This window comes from Vulpes lagopus, chromosome X (assembly GCF_018345385.1).
Source record: "Vulpes lagopus strain Blue_001 chromosome X, ASM1834538v1, whole genome shotgun sequence".
In the NCBI taxonomy this organism is placed as follows: domain Eukaryota; kingdom Metazoa; phylum Chordata; class Mammalia; order Carnivora; family Canidae; genus Vulpes; species Vulpes lagopus.
The window spans coordinates 122,074,275-122,093,262 of NC_054848.1; the positions used below are offsets into that span (position 1 = coordinate 122,074,275).

General features: G+C 40.6%; 1 protein-coding gene across 3 annotated transcripts in view; it reads right to left on the reverse strand.

The window, feature by feature from the left end:
* Window positions 1-18,988, reverse strand: part of F8 (coagulation factor VIII) — a 149,042-nt gene that overhangs the window by 38,913 nt on the left and 91,141 nt on the right. For all 3 annotated transcript variants that reach the window (XM_041740695.1, XM_041740696.1, XM_041740694.1), the window contains one exon: window positions 2,999-3,152. In XM_041740695.1, coding sequence (XP_041596629.1) covers window positions 2,999-3,152 — 154 coding nt within the window. The remainder of the gene's footprint in view (window positions 1-2,998; window positions 3,153-18,988) is intronic.

The window sequence follows — 18,988 nt, forward strand, 5'->3', positions numbered from 1 at the left end:
ATGCCTTCCTCTGTGAGATTTCTCTTCATGTCTTTGCCCACTTCATGATTGGATTGTTTGTTTCTTGGGTGTTGAGTTTACTAAGTTCTTTATAGATCTTGGAAACTAGCCCTTTATCTGATCGTCATTTGCAAATATCTTCTCCCATTCTGTAGGTTGTCTTTGAGTTTTGTGGACTGTATCCTTTGCTGTGCAGAAGCTTCTTATCTTGATGAAGTCCCAATAGTTCATTTTTGCTTTTGTTTCTTTTGCCTTTGTGGATGTATCTTGCAAGAAGTTGCTGTGGCCAAGTTCAAAAAGGGTGTTGCCTGTGTTCTCCTCTAGGATTTTGATGGGATCTTGTCTCACATTTAGATCTTTCATCCATTTTGACCTTATCTTTGTGTCTGGTGTAAGAGAGTGGTCTAGTTTCATTCTTCTGCATGTGGATGTCCAATTTTCCCAGCACCATTTATTGAAGAGACTGTCTTTTTTTCAGTGGATAGTCTTTCCTCCTTTATTGAATATTAGTTGACCATAAAGTTGAGGGTCCACTTCTGGATTCTCTATTCTGTTCCATTGATCTATGTGTCTGCTTTTGTGCCAGGACCACACTGTCTTGATGACCACAGCTTTGTAGTACAACCTGAAATCTGGCATTGTGAGGCCCCCAGCTATGGTTTTCTTTTTTAATATTCCCCTGGCTATTCTGCACATGATCTTTAAAAAAGACCTCAGATTTTTAATAATTATACGTGTTTCATAAGACATATGGAAACTAAAATCAGAATCAAAACAGAACAAATAATTTGCTCACAATCCCATAATTTTAGATCCTTCTTTTTAAAAAATTTTTATTTATTTATGATAGAGAGAGAGAGAGAGAGAGAGAGAGAGAGAGAGAGGCAGAGACACAGGCAGAGGGAGAAGCAGGCTCCATGCACCGGGAGCCCGACGTAGGATTCGATCCCGGGTCTCCAGGATTACGCCCTGGGCCAAAGGCAGGCGCCAAACCGCTGCACCACCCAGGGATCCCTAGATCCTTCTATATCCTTAATGTAAACAATCAGTTGGACCAACGGATGACTACTTTTGGAAAAGAATAAAACTACTTCAATTTTTGGCTCACACAAGACACCAAATTAACTTCTAGTCTACAGGAATTACTGATGGATTAAATGATTTAACTGTTAAGCAATTATATTGTAAAAAAAGTTGAAGAAAGTGTGATTTCAAGAAAAAAATCTTCATATAGGGAAGGGTTTCTTTTTTTTTTTTTAAATTTTTATTGGTGTTCAATTTGCCAACATATAGAATAACACCTCTTGCTCATCCCATCAGGTGCCCCCCTCAGTGCCTGTCACCCAGTCACCCCCACCCCCCACCCACCTCCCTTTCTACCACCCCTAGTTCGTTTCCCAGATTTAGGAGTCTCTCATGTTCTGTCTCCCTTTCTGATATTTCCCAATCATTTTTTCTCCTTTACCCTTTATTCCCTTTCACTATTTTTTATATTCCGCAAATGAATGAGACCATACAATGTTTGTCCTTCTCCTATTGACTTATTTCATTCAGCATAATACCCTCCAGGTCCATCCACGTCGAAGCAAATGGTGGGTATTTGTCCTTTCTAATGGCTGAGTAATGAGGGAAGGGTTTCTATAAACATAAAAGCTATGTGTCATAATGGAAAGATTTATGGATTACTACCAATAATTCAAACCTGTTTTTTTTCATTTATGATAGTCACAGAGAGAGAGAGAGAGAGAGGCAGAGACACAGGCAGAGGGAGAAGCAGGCTCCATGCACCGGGATTTGATCCCGGGTCCCCAGGATCGCGCCCCGGGCCAAAGGCAGGCACCAAACCACTGCGCCACCCAGGGATCCCTCAAACCTGTTTTATTTCAGAAACTACTATATATAAAATTAAAAGATGACACATTTAGAAAAACATATAGCATATAAGGTAATATAACTTGATAACAAAAGTAGTCCCTCCAAAAGGGTCAAATATGCAAAGGACAGTAACAAAGTTCATTAGAGCAAGTCTTTAAATATTCATGTGCATTGTACTCCTGGAATTTTGTCCTAGGAAAAGGGTTGTGATTGCAGTATTACTGAGCTAGTGAAAACAGAACAAACTACTTAAAAACTTGTTCAAAGTAAATGGCTAAGTAAACCATAAATTCACATAATAGACTATTATACCATCACTAAAAAAAAGATAGTCTTTCAAATGACATAAGAAATATTTACAATATGATATTTAGTTATAAAAGAAGAGGTAGAGGGGTGGCTCAGTGCTTTAAGCCTCTGACAATTGGTTTCGGCTCAGGTCGTGATCTTGGGGTTGTGGGATGGAGTCCTGCACTGGGCTCTATACTGAGCTGGCTTGGGATGCTCTCTCCCTCTCCTTTGGCCCCTCCTGCTCTTGCTCTCTCTTTCTCTCTCTAAAATAAATAAATACACCTTTAAAAAAAGATGAGATAAAATTACACATGGTATAATTTTTTTTTTTTACTAAGAGCAAATGATGACAGATTTACTCTAACCATATATGCAAAATACACTTGAAACTTGAATGGATAACTTTCAGTTTACACCTTTAAATATCATGAGAAAGTAGAACAGAATAACAGACTTTGCTTTAATAATAATACATAAAAATGGGTCTTAAGAATCACATAAAATATTTTTTAATTAGGAAGTCTACTGGGACGCCTGGGTGGTTCAGCAGTTGAGCGTCTGCCTTTGGCTCAGGGCATGACCTGGTATCTTGGGATCGAGTCCCACATTGGGCTCCCTGCATGGAGCCCACCACTCACATGGTATAATTTTGAACACATAAAGAGAAGAATACATAGGACAAAGAGAACCTACACCGAAATGGCAATTATGGAATTATTTTTCAACTTATTTTCTATACTTCAAAATTCTTAAAAGATGAGAATAAATTATTTTTGTAATCAGAAAAAAATATACGATTAATTTTCTTATAATTTCATTGTCCTCAACTCACCACGATATTGTCTTCAACTTCTGCTCTTATATATGGCCCCAAGAGTCCCAAGTGTTCATTCAGTTCTCCACGGTATAAGGGCTGAGTAAAGGATCCATCAGTAAACTCCTGGAAAACCACCTTCTTGAACTGCTGGACATCCCCACTTTGAGCCCTGGAAAAAAAAAGTAGAGGAAAAGCACTATTTTCATGGACCAGGTGGGTAAAAACACCTCATATTCTTGCCCTCCCTGTATTTGAGACACTTGTCATAGGACTGATGATGAATTGGAAGTGTAATAGAGCAGAGTGGGGTAGAAAAAGGATTAAAGATAACTTCCAGGTTTCTGTGCAAATCACTGAGATGGGGAACCCTGTAAGAAAAGTAGGTGGGGTGTAAAGTTTTATTTTATTCATTTTTAATTTTTTTTAGGATTTTATTTATTTGAGACAGAGGAGAGAGCATGAGGAGGGGGAAGGGCAGAGGGAGAAGCAGATCCTCCTGCTGAGCAGGGAGCCTAATGTGGGGCTCCATCCCAGGACCCTGAGATCATGACCTGAGCCAAAGGCAGATGCTTAACCGCCTGAGCCACTCAGGCACCGTGGGGGTATACAGTTTTAAACACACGGGACATCTATGTAAATTAAATTGACAAATACACAGAGGTTGAGAGCTCACAAAAGAGATCTAGGTGAAGATCATCCATATTTGGACGATATTCAAGTCATGTGAGTGGCTTATTAAAGCAGATAGTCAATTTTGTTATGTCCTCATCTTATTGGACGACTAAGCAACATTTTGCATAACCACTCCATTTTCCTGACGTACTCTCTCTCCAGGCTTTGCTAGTATGTACGTTCCATGAAAGCAGGGGTTTCCTATGTTTTGTCCACTGTGGTATTCTCAGGAGCTGGAACAAGTGCTGCTTGGCACATAGTAGGTGGTCAAAAAATATTGCGGATTGCTAAATGCATATAGGACTTACAAACACATTCTAAATAGAAGCCCCAGGGTTGGGGATCCCTGGGTGGCGCAGCGGTTTGGCGCCTGCCTTTGGCCCAGGGCGCGATCCTGGAGACCCGGGATCGAATCCCACATCGGGCTCCCGGTGCATGGAGCCTGCTTCTCCCTCCGCCTGTGTCTCTGCCTCTCTCTCTCTCTCTGTGACTATCATAAATAAATAAAAAAAATTAAAAAAAAAGAAGCCCCAGGGTTCAATCCTTGGGACTTCTTTACTTTACTTACAAAGAAAATCTGGGGGTGCCTGGCTGTCTCAGTCAGTAGGCCTTCTTGATCTCAGGGTTATAAGTTCAAGCCCCATGTTGGGTGTTGAGATTACATAAACTCACAAACTTAAAAAGTCAAAGAATCTGTTAAAATTGTGAGCTAAAATTATACAATAAAGTGCATAAAATATAAATGCTTTTGGTATAAAAATCTAACCACCATCCAGATCAAGAAGAACATGAGCAGCAATGCAGAAGACTCACTGTGTGTGCTTTTCCAATAACATTCTCTCTCCTCCTAAAGGTAACACCCATTGTGATGTTTATGATAATTATGTCTTTTTCTTTTTCTCTTCTTTGTCTTTGCTTTTCTTGATGATTTTACCAGTATGTACCCATCCCAAAAGAACATAGTTTAGTTTTGCCTGTTTTTGAGATATGTAAATGGAACCATATTGTATATGGTCTTTTGTTTCTGGCTTTTCCCCCTCGGCATTATGGTCATGAGATTCACTTACATAGTTGTGTGTAGCTATAGTTTGTGTTCCATTGTGTGACTCTACCAAAATTGTGAACATTTGTGTCCTTTCTAAATTTTGGTGCTTAAACATAGTCCTGCTCCTGCTATGAAGCTTTTCTTTTCCTGCTATGAACCTTCTCGTACACGTCTTTTGGTGAGTATGTATGCATTTCTCTTGGGCAGAGATCTAGGAGTGGAATTGCTGAGTATCCATATGTTCAGCTCTGGTAGCTACCACCACACTGTTTTCCAAAGTGGCTGTGCCATTTTCCATTTCTGTCAGCCATGTGTGAGAGTTCCATTTACTCTGAATCTTTATAGGTACTCGATAATCTATTTTTACGTTTTGGGCCATTCTAGTGGCTGCATAGCAGTGTCTGTGATTTCATTTCACATCTTCCTGATGTGAATAATGAGACTGAGCATCTTTTCTTCTGAGTACTAGCTATTTGAATCTGATTTGGGAATGCCTATCCAAGTTGGTGATGGTGGTGGTGGTGTTTTTTGCCAATTTTTCTATTAGGTAATCTCATTTTCTTATTGATTCAAAGCGGTACTCTAAATAGTCTTGATAGGAGTCCATGTTGGCCTTTTGTGCTGAAAATATCTTCTCACATTCTGTGGATAATCTTTTCATTCTTTTAAAAAATATTTTGAGGAGCCTGGGTGGCTCAGTGGTTGAGCACCTGCCTTTGGCTCAGGGTGTGATCCCAGGGTCCTGGGATTGGGTCCCACATCAGGCTCCCAGGACAGAGCCTGCTTCTCCCTCTGCCTATGTCTCTGACTTTGTCTCTCATGAATAAATAAATCTTAAAAAAATACTTTGATGAGCATAACTTGTAATTTTAATGTAGTGAAATTTTAAAAATCCTTCATGCTAGTGCTTTTTGTATGTCAATTCTCTTTCCCTACCCTGAGGTTGTTAAGATAGTCTCTTATATTTTCTAAGATATTTATACTTTTTTTTTTAAATTTTTATTTATTTATGATAGTCACAGAGAGAGAGAGAGGGGCAGAGACATAGGCAGAGGGAGAAGCAGGCTCCATGCACCGGGAGCCTGATGTGGGATTCGATCCTGGGTCTCCAGGATCGCGCCCTGGGCCAAAGGCAGGCGCCAAACCGCTGCGCCACCCAGGGATCCCGATATTTATACTTTTATGCTTATACGACTCTTAGCCCAGTATGAGTGGATTTTTTTATGGTGTATGGATCCAATTTAATGTTTTCCCATATGGATGTTAAAATGTCCCAGGACTTTCTAGCACCAGTCTGTTGTGTCAAAGCATCTCAGCTTTTGTTTTTCTGAAAATACCTATTTCAATTTCATTTTGAAACATTTTCTCTGGGTTTAGAATTCTAGGTTAGCATTTTTCTTTTCATATTTTTCATTTTAAAGATATCATTCTGTTATCTTTCAGTATTATGTTGTCAAATAAGGTAGACATCAGCTATGTGTGACTATTTAAATTTAAACTAGTTAAATTTCTTTTATTTTTCCTTAGTTTTAAGGTTTTATTTGAGAGTGTGTGCACACAGTCAGGGGGAGGTAGAGGAGGGAGAGGGAGAAGCAGCCTCCACGCTGAGCTCAGAGTCCACTATTTTATGTTATTTATTTATTTATTTATTTATTTATTTATTTATTTATTTTAAGATTGTATTTATTTATTCATGAGAGATACAGAGAGAGAGGCAGAGACATAGGAGGAGGGAGAAGCAGGCTCCGTTGGGGGAGCCCGATGTGGGACTCGATCCCAGGACCCTGGATCACACCCTGAGCCAAAGGCAGACACTTAACCACTGTGCTACCCAGGCGTCTCTAAACTAATTAAATTTAACACAATTAAAATTCATTTCTTTAATCACACTAGCTACATTTCAAGTACTTGATGGACACATATGATTAATGGTTACCATACTAGACAGTGAAGATCTAGAACATATCCATCATCACAGAAAGTTGTATTGGACACTGTTGTTTTAGTAGTTTGGAAAGTCGGCTATCAAGTTCCTGTGGAATAAAGTATATTTTTCCCTCTGGTTTTTAAAATTTTCTCTTTATCCTTAGTTTTCTTAAGTTTGATTTTTATTTGCCTATGTGCAATTTTCTTTGTATTTAACATGCTTTGGGTTATACTTAGCTTATTGAATCTGTGACTTGACATGGTTTATCAATTATTGAAAATTTTAGACATTCAATTTTTTTCCTGTCCCATTTTTTATATGTGCTCCTCTAAGGACTCCAATTATACTTATGCTGTATCATTTGAGAGTGTTTTTTTCACCTGTCTCTTATACTCTTCTGTTCTTTTCATTTTTTTCCCTTCCTATGCTTCAGTTTGGATATATTTGCTTGACCTTAATCCTGTCTTTTGTAGTGTTTAGCCTGAAATTACACTCATCCAATGAGTTTTTTTTTATTTTAGATGTTGTATTTTGAGTTTTAGAATGACAATTTGAGTTTTTAAAAACAGATTCCAATTTCCAATTGTAATTCTCTATCTTCTTATCAGTGTAATGACAGATAGAAGCAGAAAAATGTTCACTGTAAGCCCAGAAGGCTGACCTATAACCTGCATAATTCCAATAAGGATCAAATATGTACTTGTTGCTACGTTTTTTTTTAGATTTTATTTATTTGAGAGAGAGCATGAGCAGTGGGAGAGGGAGAAGCAGGGTCTCCACCAAGCCCAGAGCCCAACGTGGGGCTCGATCCCAGGACCTGAGTGGAAAGCAGATTCCCAACTGACTGAGCCACCCAGGTGTCCTTGGTTGCTACATTCTTAAAGGGTCTCATTACTGCCTGTACATCTCTCCAATAGTTAATATTGAGCTGAATGATAAGCACCAGAGAAATCTTGTGAAAGTAATTTTACAAGTATAAATTCGAAGACATTTATGATCTAATGCTCCCTGTACATCCCCTCCCCCTGAGCCTAAGCAATATAACCACCAGCTTCATACAGCAAAAGTAAAGCTCTTTCTACCATGAGTCCTGTCCCTGTGCTATAAAAAATGCATCTTTTTAAACTGAAAAAATCTCAAGAATTCTTTCTTAATCATTCGCTCATGGCCCTATATCAAGTATTGTCTATCTTATCTATCTTCTTTAAAATATCTACAATTGGGGATCCCTGGGTGGCGCAGCGGTTTAGCGCCTGCCTTTGGCCCAGGGCGCGATCCTGGAGACCCGGGATCGAATCCCACATCGGGCTCCCGGTGCATGGAGCCTGCTTCTCCCTCTGCCTGTGTCTCTGCCTCTCTCTCTCTCTCTCTCTCTCTCTCTCTCTCTGTGACTATCATAAATAAATAAAAATAAATTTAAAAAAAAATAAAAAAAATAAAATATCTACAATTATCCCTGCTTCTCAGGCATTACCCTCCTAGACTTTTGATTGAGTGCTTAGAAAGTCTTTGTACCCTCAGCCCTTAAGATACTTCAGCAAAGCCTACCAAGAAAGAAAAGAACTAAGGGGGACGCCTGGGTGGCTCAGCGGTTGAGCATCTGCCTTTGGTCAGGGCCTGATCCTGGAGTCCCGAGATCTAGTCCCTCATCAGGCTCCCTGCATGGAGTCTGCCTCTCTCTGTGTGTCTCTCATGAATAAATAAATAAAATCTTTTTTTATTAAAAAGAAAGAAAACAACTAAGGATCATCACTGTATCTCCCAGTTAAATTTTAGTTTATCTTATTCTTATTGTTCCTCAGCTCCCCAAAGATTTTTTAAATGTGGATTTAAAAAATTTATCTAGTGTTTATAGTTACTGCAGCAGGAGTGATGGCCTGCCATGACCTATTCTCTACCCAGAGACAGAAGACACACTACCTTTCTTTTGGTTAATATTTGCAAGGCATGCCATTTTCCATCCTTCCACTTTTAGCCTTTCTATTCTTACGTTTTAGATATGTAGCTTGGAAACAGCATCTAGTTGTATTTTGTTTTGTTTAAAAAAGACCCAAATTGGAGTCATTTGCCACCCCCTCCCCACGACAAAAGACAAGACTCACAGTCTCAAGAAATCCCAGGAAGGTGACCTTTTAACAGTCAATCTAAATTTTCCAGCTCAGCACTAGCGAGGTCATCTGCCTGATAAAAATCTTGCTGTTCCCTTCTCCCCAAGAGAAGCTGTCTTGGGCTAAAACAATCCTTTCCTTGTGCTAATAACCTCCTTGCCCCACCGCCCTACCCAGAAAAACTTCCATTTTGTACCCTTCTCAGGGCATCTCTCTACTTGCTAGATGGGATGTTAGTTGATTCATAACCACTTAATAAGACACTTTGTAAACTGATTTATTTGGTTTAATTTTAACAGATTTAGTGGCAGCAATGGGATCCAGGGTGAACCTCTGATGACATTCAGAAGCAATAAGAAACACAGAAGTGGCACCCCATGAACCTTTTTGAGTTCACTGTCTTTCTTGCTGTCTCCAAAGGTCATTGGTGAGTTTCTTGGTTGATTTCCAGGATTTTTGCTTTCAAGCTCCCAATCTAATTGGCTTTCCAGTTCAGGGTTAATGGGTCAATCTAGACTGACAGGAGGTTCTAAGGAAGAGCCAGTCTTCAGTCCTTGGTTCAGTCCACTATTCCATGTTGGAATCCCTTCCCCATTTCCAGTCTGCAGTCTTTTGCTGGTTTAGTCCTTCCCTCAGTTCTAATATGCTGTCTCTATTAATGGAGCATGCTGGGTTACTCCATACTGGGAGTTGCTGGAGGTGCACACAGGGCCTTCTATTGGCCTGCCTGCAGTAACATTTAAACCAGTTTTTAATTTTGTCCCTGGATTCCATGTCGGGAACTCTTGATGGTTTAGTTTGCAATTCTCCACTTGTTTGAAATTATTCCCCAGATTCCATGTCAGGAATTGTTGGTGGCAGCTGACATTCTCTATTAATTTGGAATCAATCTGCAATCTCCATTCTTTTAGGCCTGCTGGTTTAATCCTGTTCCCAGTCCCTACTTTGCTAGTTACCATTGGTGTCCACAGTTCTGTTTCCACAGTTTCTGCTTGTTTCTACTAATGTGCACATGAAGTAAAGGCTGTTGCAAAAAATATATATATCTTAGAAGCCAAAGAGCTTAGGTATTAGTTTGGCTCAGAGAAACTCAAAGGCCCAGCTAAATAAATGGGATCCTTTGTATGCAGAGGGTTGAGCAAGCCACCTGCTTGTTTTAAGTATAAGAACTATAGTACCAGAAGTTGCAGGTGTCTAGCGAGGTGGCAGAGCAAAAGCTACAACCCAAGTTATTTGGGGCAACTGGAGACAACTGTTTTTGTCTTGCAAATCTCTGCAGGGTCAAATGTACAATCCTAGAAGTTCAAAGTGGTTCACTTGCCATTTCTGCCACTTCTTGAAATCTCTATGATTCCTGTCAAAATGCTTGAAGAGATCAGGACACTGGAAACAATTATCCTGTACTTAATCTGTGCCTTTATGATGTGAATTTTCTATCTCCATCTTCCTTGGGACCTGCGAGCCATCCTTTGACATGAAAACTTTAGGAAGAAGTATCTCATCAGAAGGAAAAAAAAAAAAAAAGAATGGGAGGGTATTTGGAAATTAAGCCTAAATGTCATCTCCATTAATACTAGTAAAAACAAAAGCTGTAAGATCTTTGTGTTTGTGTGTGTCCATATATCTCTATATATGTTGTAAATGTGACATGTTTTTCCAAATCTGGATAGTATCGCAGAAATTAACTTGTGAAAGAGCTCTATTTAGTGGGTCTGCAGACAAGCACTTACAAGGACTGGGCAATCTAAAATTCTTGAAAAGACTGAAACTAACCCAAATGTTTTTGAAGTTCACATGCTCTGGGATAATCTTCAGTCAAGTTGTTTCCATTAAAAATATTGATTTTGGGGGCACTGGGCGGCTCAGTGGTTGAGCGTCTGCCTTCCGCTTAGGGTGTGACCCCGGGGTCCTGGGATCGAGTCCCACATTGGGCTCCCCACAGGGAGCCTGCTTCTCCCTCTGCCTATGTCTCTGCCTCTGTGTGTCTCTCATGAATAAAGAAGTAAAATATTTTTTTAAGTATTGCTTTTTAAAATAAATAGCTTAAAACTGTGACACACAAAAAAACCAAATGGTCCACAAAACATTCTCCTCTTCTTTTGAAGGATTCATGCTGCATTATCATTAACCAGTTATTTTACTGTTAAACTTGAGTGGCCAGTTGAGATAGTTCTGAGATTGTTCCTCCATCACAGATTAAGACTGAGGTGGCAGGTATGAGGGATGATATTCATTTAACTTTCTAAGCACGCTTGGTGACCTTGTCAGCCATAGAAGTCTTTGAGACACCCACAGCCAATCGGCCTCGTATTATGAAGAGCAAAATGGCCCAGAGGGGGTGAGCCAAAGAAATACTCAATACAAATACACTTGACAGGAACTGATCAACAATGGTAGCATCACCAAATATCAAGAATTTGAGGTCACTTGCCAGCTTCTTCCCACAACAGTGATCAGTCTTCTTCAGCTCAGCAGACTTGCAAGCAATGTGAAGCGCGTGACAATCCAGCACGTAGGCATAGCCAGCAGTGATTTGGCCTGGATGGTTCAGGGTAGTCACCCCAGCTGAGAAGCCTGGTGGGTCATTTTTGCTGTCACCAACCATATTGCTACAACAAACATCTTTGACAGGTACATTCTTTTTTTAAAAAATATTTTATCTTTAAGGGATGACTTGGAGGCTCAGTGGTTGAGCTTCCGCCTTCAGCCCAGGGTGTGATCCCGGTGTCTGAGGATCGAGTCCCGCGTCGGGCTTCCTGCGAGGAGCCTGCTTCTCCCTCTGCCTATGTCTCTGCCTGTCTCTCTGTCTCTCTCATTAACAAATAAATAAAATATTTAAAAAGATTTTATTTTTTAAGTAATATCTACACTAAACGTGGTGCTCGAACCCATAACCGCAAGATCAAGAGTCGCATGGTCCACTGACTGAGCCAGCCAGGCACCCCAGACAGACACGTTCCCGATATCAAAGCCCACCCTGTCTCCAGGAAACGCTTCACTCAAAGCTTCACGGTGCATTTCAACAGACTTGACTTCAGTCTCAACACTGACTGGAGCAGAGGTGACTTACCGTGCCAGGTTTGAGGACACACTCCACTGAGCTCACAAGGACAGTACCGAGACCACCAGTTTTGTAGACATACCAGAGGGGCAGACCAAAGCGCTTGTCAGCTGGATGATCTGCTGGCAGGAGGCAATCCAGAGTTCCAAACGGCACGGTTCCACGGGCGCAGCCATCTTTGCCGGTGATGTCTCCTTTCCCGGGTCAAGCCATGCGTCAACATGTATTGACATGTGCTAACCACCTGCACCTGGCTCCAGCATTTTGTCATCATTCTAACCAGAAATCGCCACAAATGCCACTGTGTTGGGGTTGGAGCCAAATTTCTTAATGTAGGTGCTGACACCTACACCTTTCTTGACATTTTCCTTGTATCTCTTCTGGCTGTAGGGTGGCTCAAGGAAATCCGGTTTGTAAACAGCAACAAGTTGTTTCACACCCAGTGCAAAGGCAGAAGGGCGGGCTCATGGGTTTGTCTATTCCTGGAGAGGCCTGCTTCGAGTTCAACACGAGCAGCAATAACCAGGAAGCCAACTCAGCCTGAACGTGCCTGTGCTCATGTTGCTGAGGAAGTCTCTGTGTTTTGGGACATCAATGATCGTCGCATAATGCTGGCTGGTCTCCAGTTTCCAAGGGGAGACACCGAAAATGACCACACTTACGTTGGGCCTTCTGAGACCCAGGCATACCTGAGGAGCTCTTTTCCACCTCAGCAGCCTCCTGCTCAAATTTTCTTTTCTCGATCCCCCTACATTTGTAGATCAGGTGGCCAGGAGTGGTGGGTTTGCCAATTTTTGTGTCCAATGATGACAGTGTTGATATAAATTTTTCCTTTCCAATTGTCCTTAGATTTAGAAGTGGCTTTCATGACACTTGTGTTTTGGTGGCAAACCCACTGTGAAAAATATTGTGAAAAAAGCGATTATATCTTATATCTTAGAGCTCATAAAACATTTTAACACAGTTTATACCAACAATATTTATATTTATCCATATATTGACCCTTTCTTTACTTTGTTAGTCCTTCTTGCCTTTCATCTCTTTCATGATCACTTTCCTGTTTTCTCAAATACATCATTAGACTATTTTTAGTGGGTTTTTGCTAGTGGTGAGATTCCTGTTTCTGTTTGTCTGAAAATGTTTTATTTTGCCTTGATTTTTGAATCATATTTTTTATGGGTATTTTTATTGTGCAGTTATTATAATTCAATGCCTTCTAGATATTATTCCCACTTTCTTTTCTTTTTTTAAAAAAGATTTATTTATTTATTTATGATAGACATAGAGAGAGAGAGAGAGAGAGAGAGAGAGAGAGAGGCAGAGACACAGGAGGAGAGAGGAGCAGACTCCATGCCGGGAGCCCGACGTGGGACTCAATCCCGGGACTCCAGGATCGCGCCCTGGGCCAAAGGCAGGCACCAAACCGCTGAGCCACCCAGGGATCCCCTATTCCCATTTTCTATGTTTAATTAGTACTATTGAAAAGTCACCTTTCTGTATCTCCTTTGAATGTATGCTGTCTTTTTTCTTTGGCTGCTTTTAAGACTTTTGAATTTGGGGGGGCACCTAGACGGCTCAGTGGTTGGCCATCTGCCATGGCTCAGGTCATAGTCCCAGGATCGAGTCCTGCATCGGACTACCTGCAGGGAGCCTGCTCTCCCTCGGCCTATGTCTCTGCCTCTCTCTGTATATGTGTCTCTCATGAATAAGTAAATAAAATATTTTTATTATATATTTATTTTTTAAAAAAGACTTTTAATTCATTCATTCATGAGAGACACACAGAGAGAGAGAGAGGCAGAGACACAGGCAGAGGGAGAAGCAGGCTCCATGCAGGGAGCCTGACATGGGACTCGATCCCAGGTCTCCAGCATCATGCCTGAGCCAAAGGTAGCACTAAACCGCTGAGCCACCCAGGCTGCCCAATAAAATCTTTTTTTAAAAAAGACTTTTGGATCTTCTGAAGTTTTACTTTGATGAAACATGCCTAGGTGTTGAATTTTTTATTCATCCTGTTTGGGATTTGTTGAGCTTCTTGAATCTTTGCATTGATGACATTTTTTAATTTTGGAAAATACTCAGCCATTACACCTTCAAATACTGCTTCTCTTCTAATCACTCTTGCCTTCTGAGCTTTCAATTAAAAATAAGTAAATCCTTCACACTCTATCCTTTAAGTCTCCTCTGGTTGGTTGTTGCTGTATGACAAACTACCTCAAAATTTAGTGGCTTAAAAACATCAACCATTTGATTATACTTGTCAATTCTGTTAAGTCAGAATTCCAGCAGTGTTAGGCTCGGTGATAGTTTTGCTCCTCATGGTGTCAAATGTAGTCACTCAGTGGTATTCAGCTGGCATCTCGGCTTATCTGGAAGGTCCAATATGGCTTTACTCATATGCCTCATGCCATGGTGGAGAACAATGGAAAGCTAGACTCTACTGAGACTCTTGACCAGAAGGCCTGTATGTGTGACCTTTCCAGCATGACAGCACCCAGGATAACCAGATTTCTGACATAGTGGCTGGCTTCTTCCAGAGAGAGCATCCGAGGAGAGCTAGATGTATACTACATGGTATTTTCTGAACCAGCATCCCTTCCAGCACGTCTATAGGTCACAAATTTCTGTTATATTCTATTGACCACAAATGAGTCCTAATGCCAAGCCAGATCAAGAGGAGGGGGATCAGGCTTTACCTCTTGAATGGGAGAATAGCAAGGTCATATTGTACAAGGGCATACAGGACAGAATATATTGGCACATCCATCTTTGGAAAATACAGCTGGCTATCGTTTTTTTTTATCATCTCTTTTCTATTTTCCATTAAAAAATATCTGCAAGGGAGCACCTGGGTAGCTCAGTGTGTTAAGGGTCTGCCTTCAGCTCAGGTGGTGATCCTGGAGTCCTGGGATAGAGCCCCATGTCTGTTCTCCCTCTCCCTCTGCCCCTTCCCCTGATTGTACTCTCTCTCTCAAATAAATAAATAAAATCTTTTTATTTAGATTTTATTTATTTAGCCGTGAGACACACACACACACACACACACACACACACACACACACACAGGCAGAGACACAGGCAGAGACACAGACAGAGGGAGAAGCAGGCTCCATGCAGGGAGCCTGATGTGGGACTCGATCCCATGTCCCCAGGATCACACCGTGGGCCAAAGGTGGCACTAAACTGCTGAGCCACCCAGGCTGCCCAATAAATAAAATATTTTAAAAAAATCTCTGCATTCCATACTATTTAATTTTACTTACCTACTAGTTCACCAATTTTTACTACACGAAGCATAAGTGTTTTAATGACTATATGTGACTCCTAGATCTTAAGTCTGTGAGTTTGTTTTGGCTCTTTTTTGCCTCCATGGCTTCTTTACTTTTTTCCATTTTGTTTTTTACCCTGTATCTTTGTGTTCTGGACATTATATCTGAAATATTTGTGAAAATAAGTTGAGGCCTAGGATGTTGAGAGGTTTTATGTTTTCTTTGGCCAGATGTCTGCAGACACTGCCAACCCAAGACTTACATAAATTATGATCAAGAATAGAAAATGCATGTCAATGAAGTGAGTAAACTGATTTACTGTTACCCTGAGACCTTTGGAAAACCAGTTTAAATGGGCATTTTTTAAATACCTTTTTTTTACTTTAAATTCAATTTGCCAACATATAGCATAACACCCAGTGTTCATCCCATAAGTGCCCTCTTCATTGCCTGTCACCCAGTCACCCCATTCCACCCTCCCCTTCCACAACCCTTTGTGTGTTTCCCAGAGTTAGGAGTCTCTTATGGTTTGTCTCCCTCTCTAATTTTTCCTACTCAGTTCCCTTCCTTTCCCTTATAACCCTTTGCACTATTTCTTATATTCCCCGTATGAGTGAAACCATATGATGATTGTCCTTCTCCGATTGACTTATTTCACTCAGCATAATTCCCTCTATGGTTTACATCCACTTTTATTCTCTTGATAATACCAACAAGTCTTACTTGAGTGCTATCAATATGCTTACAACTCCCAAATTTATTCATCATTAGCATAGATCTCTTCCTTGGACTCCAGACTCATATATCCAACTGCCTATTCAACATCTCAGCTGGAGGTCTAGTGAGAATCTTAAACTACATATGTTCAAAACAAACCCTTGAGGGTTTTGTCAAATAAATCTCTTCTACCTCAAGCCTTCCACATGTCATTAAATGTCACCATCATCCACTTAGTTGCTTAGGAAAACACCTAAAAATCTTCTTTGACTTCTTTCTCCCTATTCCCCCACCTACTCAATCTAACAACAAGTCCTGTCTGCTTATCTTCAAATCACACTTGGCATCTTTCCTTTTCTTTTGGTTTTTACCACCACTATTTTGGTCTATATACTCTGTCTTCTCTTACCTAGATGACTATGACATCCTCTTAGCAGTTCTCCCTGCTTCTACTCTTGCCCATGGAACCTGTGTTACCATTTAGTTGGTACTCTCTGGAGTTCAGACATACATAAAAAGATCTTCTCTTGCCTCCTTACGTCCATCATTTGCTAATTCATTCAACAAATATTTGAGCATCTATCACATGCCAGGCACTGTTTAAGGTTCTGGGGATATACCATTGAATAAAACCTTCAAAATTTGTGTTCTCAATGAACTTACTTTCTAGTTGGGGAACATAGACAATAGACAAGTAAATGTATACTATTTCAGGTGCTAGTAAGTGCATTTAAAAAGTACGGTAGGAACTATATGTATATAGAGTGTTCAGGGAAAGTCTCACTGATAAAACTTGAGCAGCAACCTGGAGGCAGTGAGACAATGAATATTAGGATATCACAGGATGAGAATTCCAAGCAGAGAACACAAAGTACAAAGGCTTAGAGAAAGGTATATATTAGTTGCATTTGAGGAAGAGCAATGAGGCCAGTGTGGCTGGAACAGAGTGAGCAGGAAACAATGGTAAGAGATGAGATCAGAGAGGTTTCAGAGGGGCATATCTCAGAAACTTGAAGGCCATGGTGAGGACTTTGGAATTTACTAAAGGTGAGAAGGAAATCTACTGGGAGATTTGGAGCAGAGAACAATAATCAGAACTACAATTTGAAAATTTACTTTAGCTGCTATGTTGGGAAAAGACTATATAAGGGCCAGGCTGGAAGCTGGAAGTCTAGTTAAGATGATATTCCAATAATTTAGGTGAGTTGAGGATGGTTTAGACCAGAATGGTAGCCACTGAGGCAGAGAGAAGTAGCTGGATTCTTTTCCATTTATTCCTTCTGTAAGCCACTCCCAAAAGTCTTTTTATCTTCATTATTCCATAAAAACATTTTCAAGGTCACTGTTGATCTTTACATTACTAATTCTCAGTCCCTGTCTTAGCTGAACTCTCAGTAGTATCTGATAGTTGATTACTCCATCCTTGATGTGTGTTTTCGCCTGGTCTCTCTGATACCAAGTTTCCTTTATTTTTGTACTAACCTCACTGCCAATCTTTCTCTGTCAACTTCGCTAGTTCTTCATTTCCCTGACCTTTATTTTTTAAAAGATTTTATTTATTTATTGATTGATTGATTTATTGATTTATTTATGAGAGAGAGAGAGAGAGAGAGAGAGAGAGAGAGAGAGAAAGAGAGAAAGAGAGAGAGAGCATGCACAAGCAGGTGGAGGGGCAGAGGGAGAGGGAGAAGCAGACTCCCTGCTAAGCAGGGAGCCCGATGTGGAGTTTGATCCCAGGACCCTAGGATCATGACCTGAGCCGAAGGCAGCAGCTTAACTGACTGAGTCACCCAGGTGCCCCTCCCTGACCTTTAAATGTTAGAGTGTTGGGTATTAGTTGTTCAAACTCTCCTCTTTTCTGTTTACAGTTAGTCTCATGATGGTCTACTCTTATGCAGATAAAATCCAGTTGTATATCTCCATTTCAGTTATCTTCCTTGAACCTGAGATTCATATATAAACTCCCTATCTCACCACGTACATAATTAGTCTCTTAATCTCTGTCCCTTCCCCAAAACTGGTGTTTGTCCAGCCTTTTGCATGGCAGTCAATGACCATTCCTTCTCTTTAGTTACTCAGACTCTAAACACTGAAGTTATTCTTAACTTATCTTTTTCTCTCACCACATCTAATCCATCAAAGAATCCATTTGGTTTTAATTTCAAGAAATAGACCAGTATTTGATTATGAATTGAGAATAGGATAAGATGAAAATGACTGTAATGCAAAGTTGGAGATGGTTGACTACGAAACTGGAGAGGTTGGCCTTAAGAGCATAGTCTATTTGTCATAAGCATAAAGACAGTATACGGTCACAGATGTCAATGTGTTGCAAGTCTGGAGGTTCACTGCACAAGCATTAGCTTTGAATGAGAAGGGCTGTTGGGGAATGGGTAAAAGGGGTTGGAGATTTAAGGAAAAGTAGAAAATGTAAAATAGGGGTCCAGGACAGCAGGAAAGTCCGTAGACTAGGGAAATACTCTATATAGTTATTATGCAGCAATAAGGATCCATTTGAGGTAGAAAGCGAGGTCAGAAAGTGACAAGTAATGAAGAGGGCACCTAGTCTTCCTCTAGGATCTCTGTTATCTGACCACTGCTCATCTTGACTACCTCATCTCCTATAAGCCCCTCCCCCCAGTTTTCACTGTACTCCAGTCATACTGGTCCTTTTTCTGTTCCTCAGATTTGTTCCTTTCCTTTTTTTAAAAAATTTTTATTTATTTATTATAGTCACACACACACAGAGAGAGAGAGAGAGAGGCAGAGACCCAGGCAGAGGGAGAAGCAGGCTCCATGCACCGGGAGCCCGATGTGGGATTCGATCCCGGGTCTCCAGGATCGCGCCCTGGGCCAAAGGCAGGTGCTAAACCGCTGCGCCACCCAGGGATCCCAAATTTTCTTTACTTTTTAAAAAATTTTTAATTTATTTACGATAGTCACACACACACACACACACAGAGAGAGAGAGAGAGAGAGAGAGAGAGAGAGAGAGAGAGAGGATTTGTTCCATTTGTAGGGCCTTTGCATTTCTTATTCCCTCTGCCAGGAAACATCTCTCAGAGCTCCAGCAGCTGTCCTTTTATTATCTTTTAGGTCTCAATTCCACAAAGAGGATTTCTCTGACCACCACAGCTAAAGTAACACCCCCAGTTACTCTCTGTCACATTATTTGATTCTATCTCCTGAATAGCACCATCAAGATT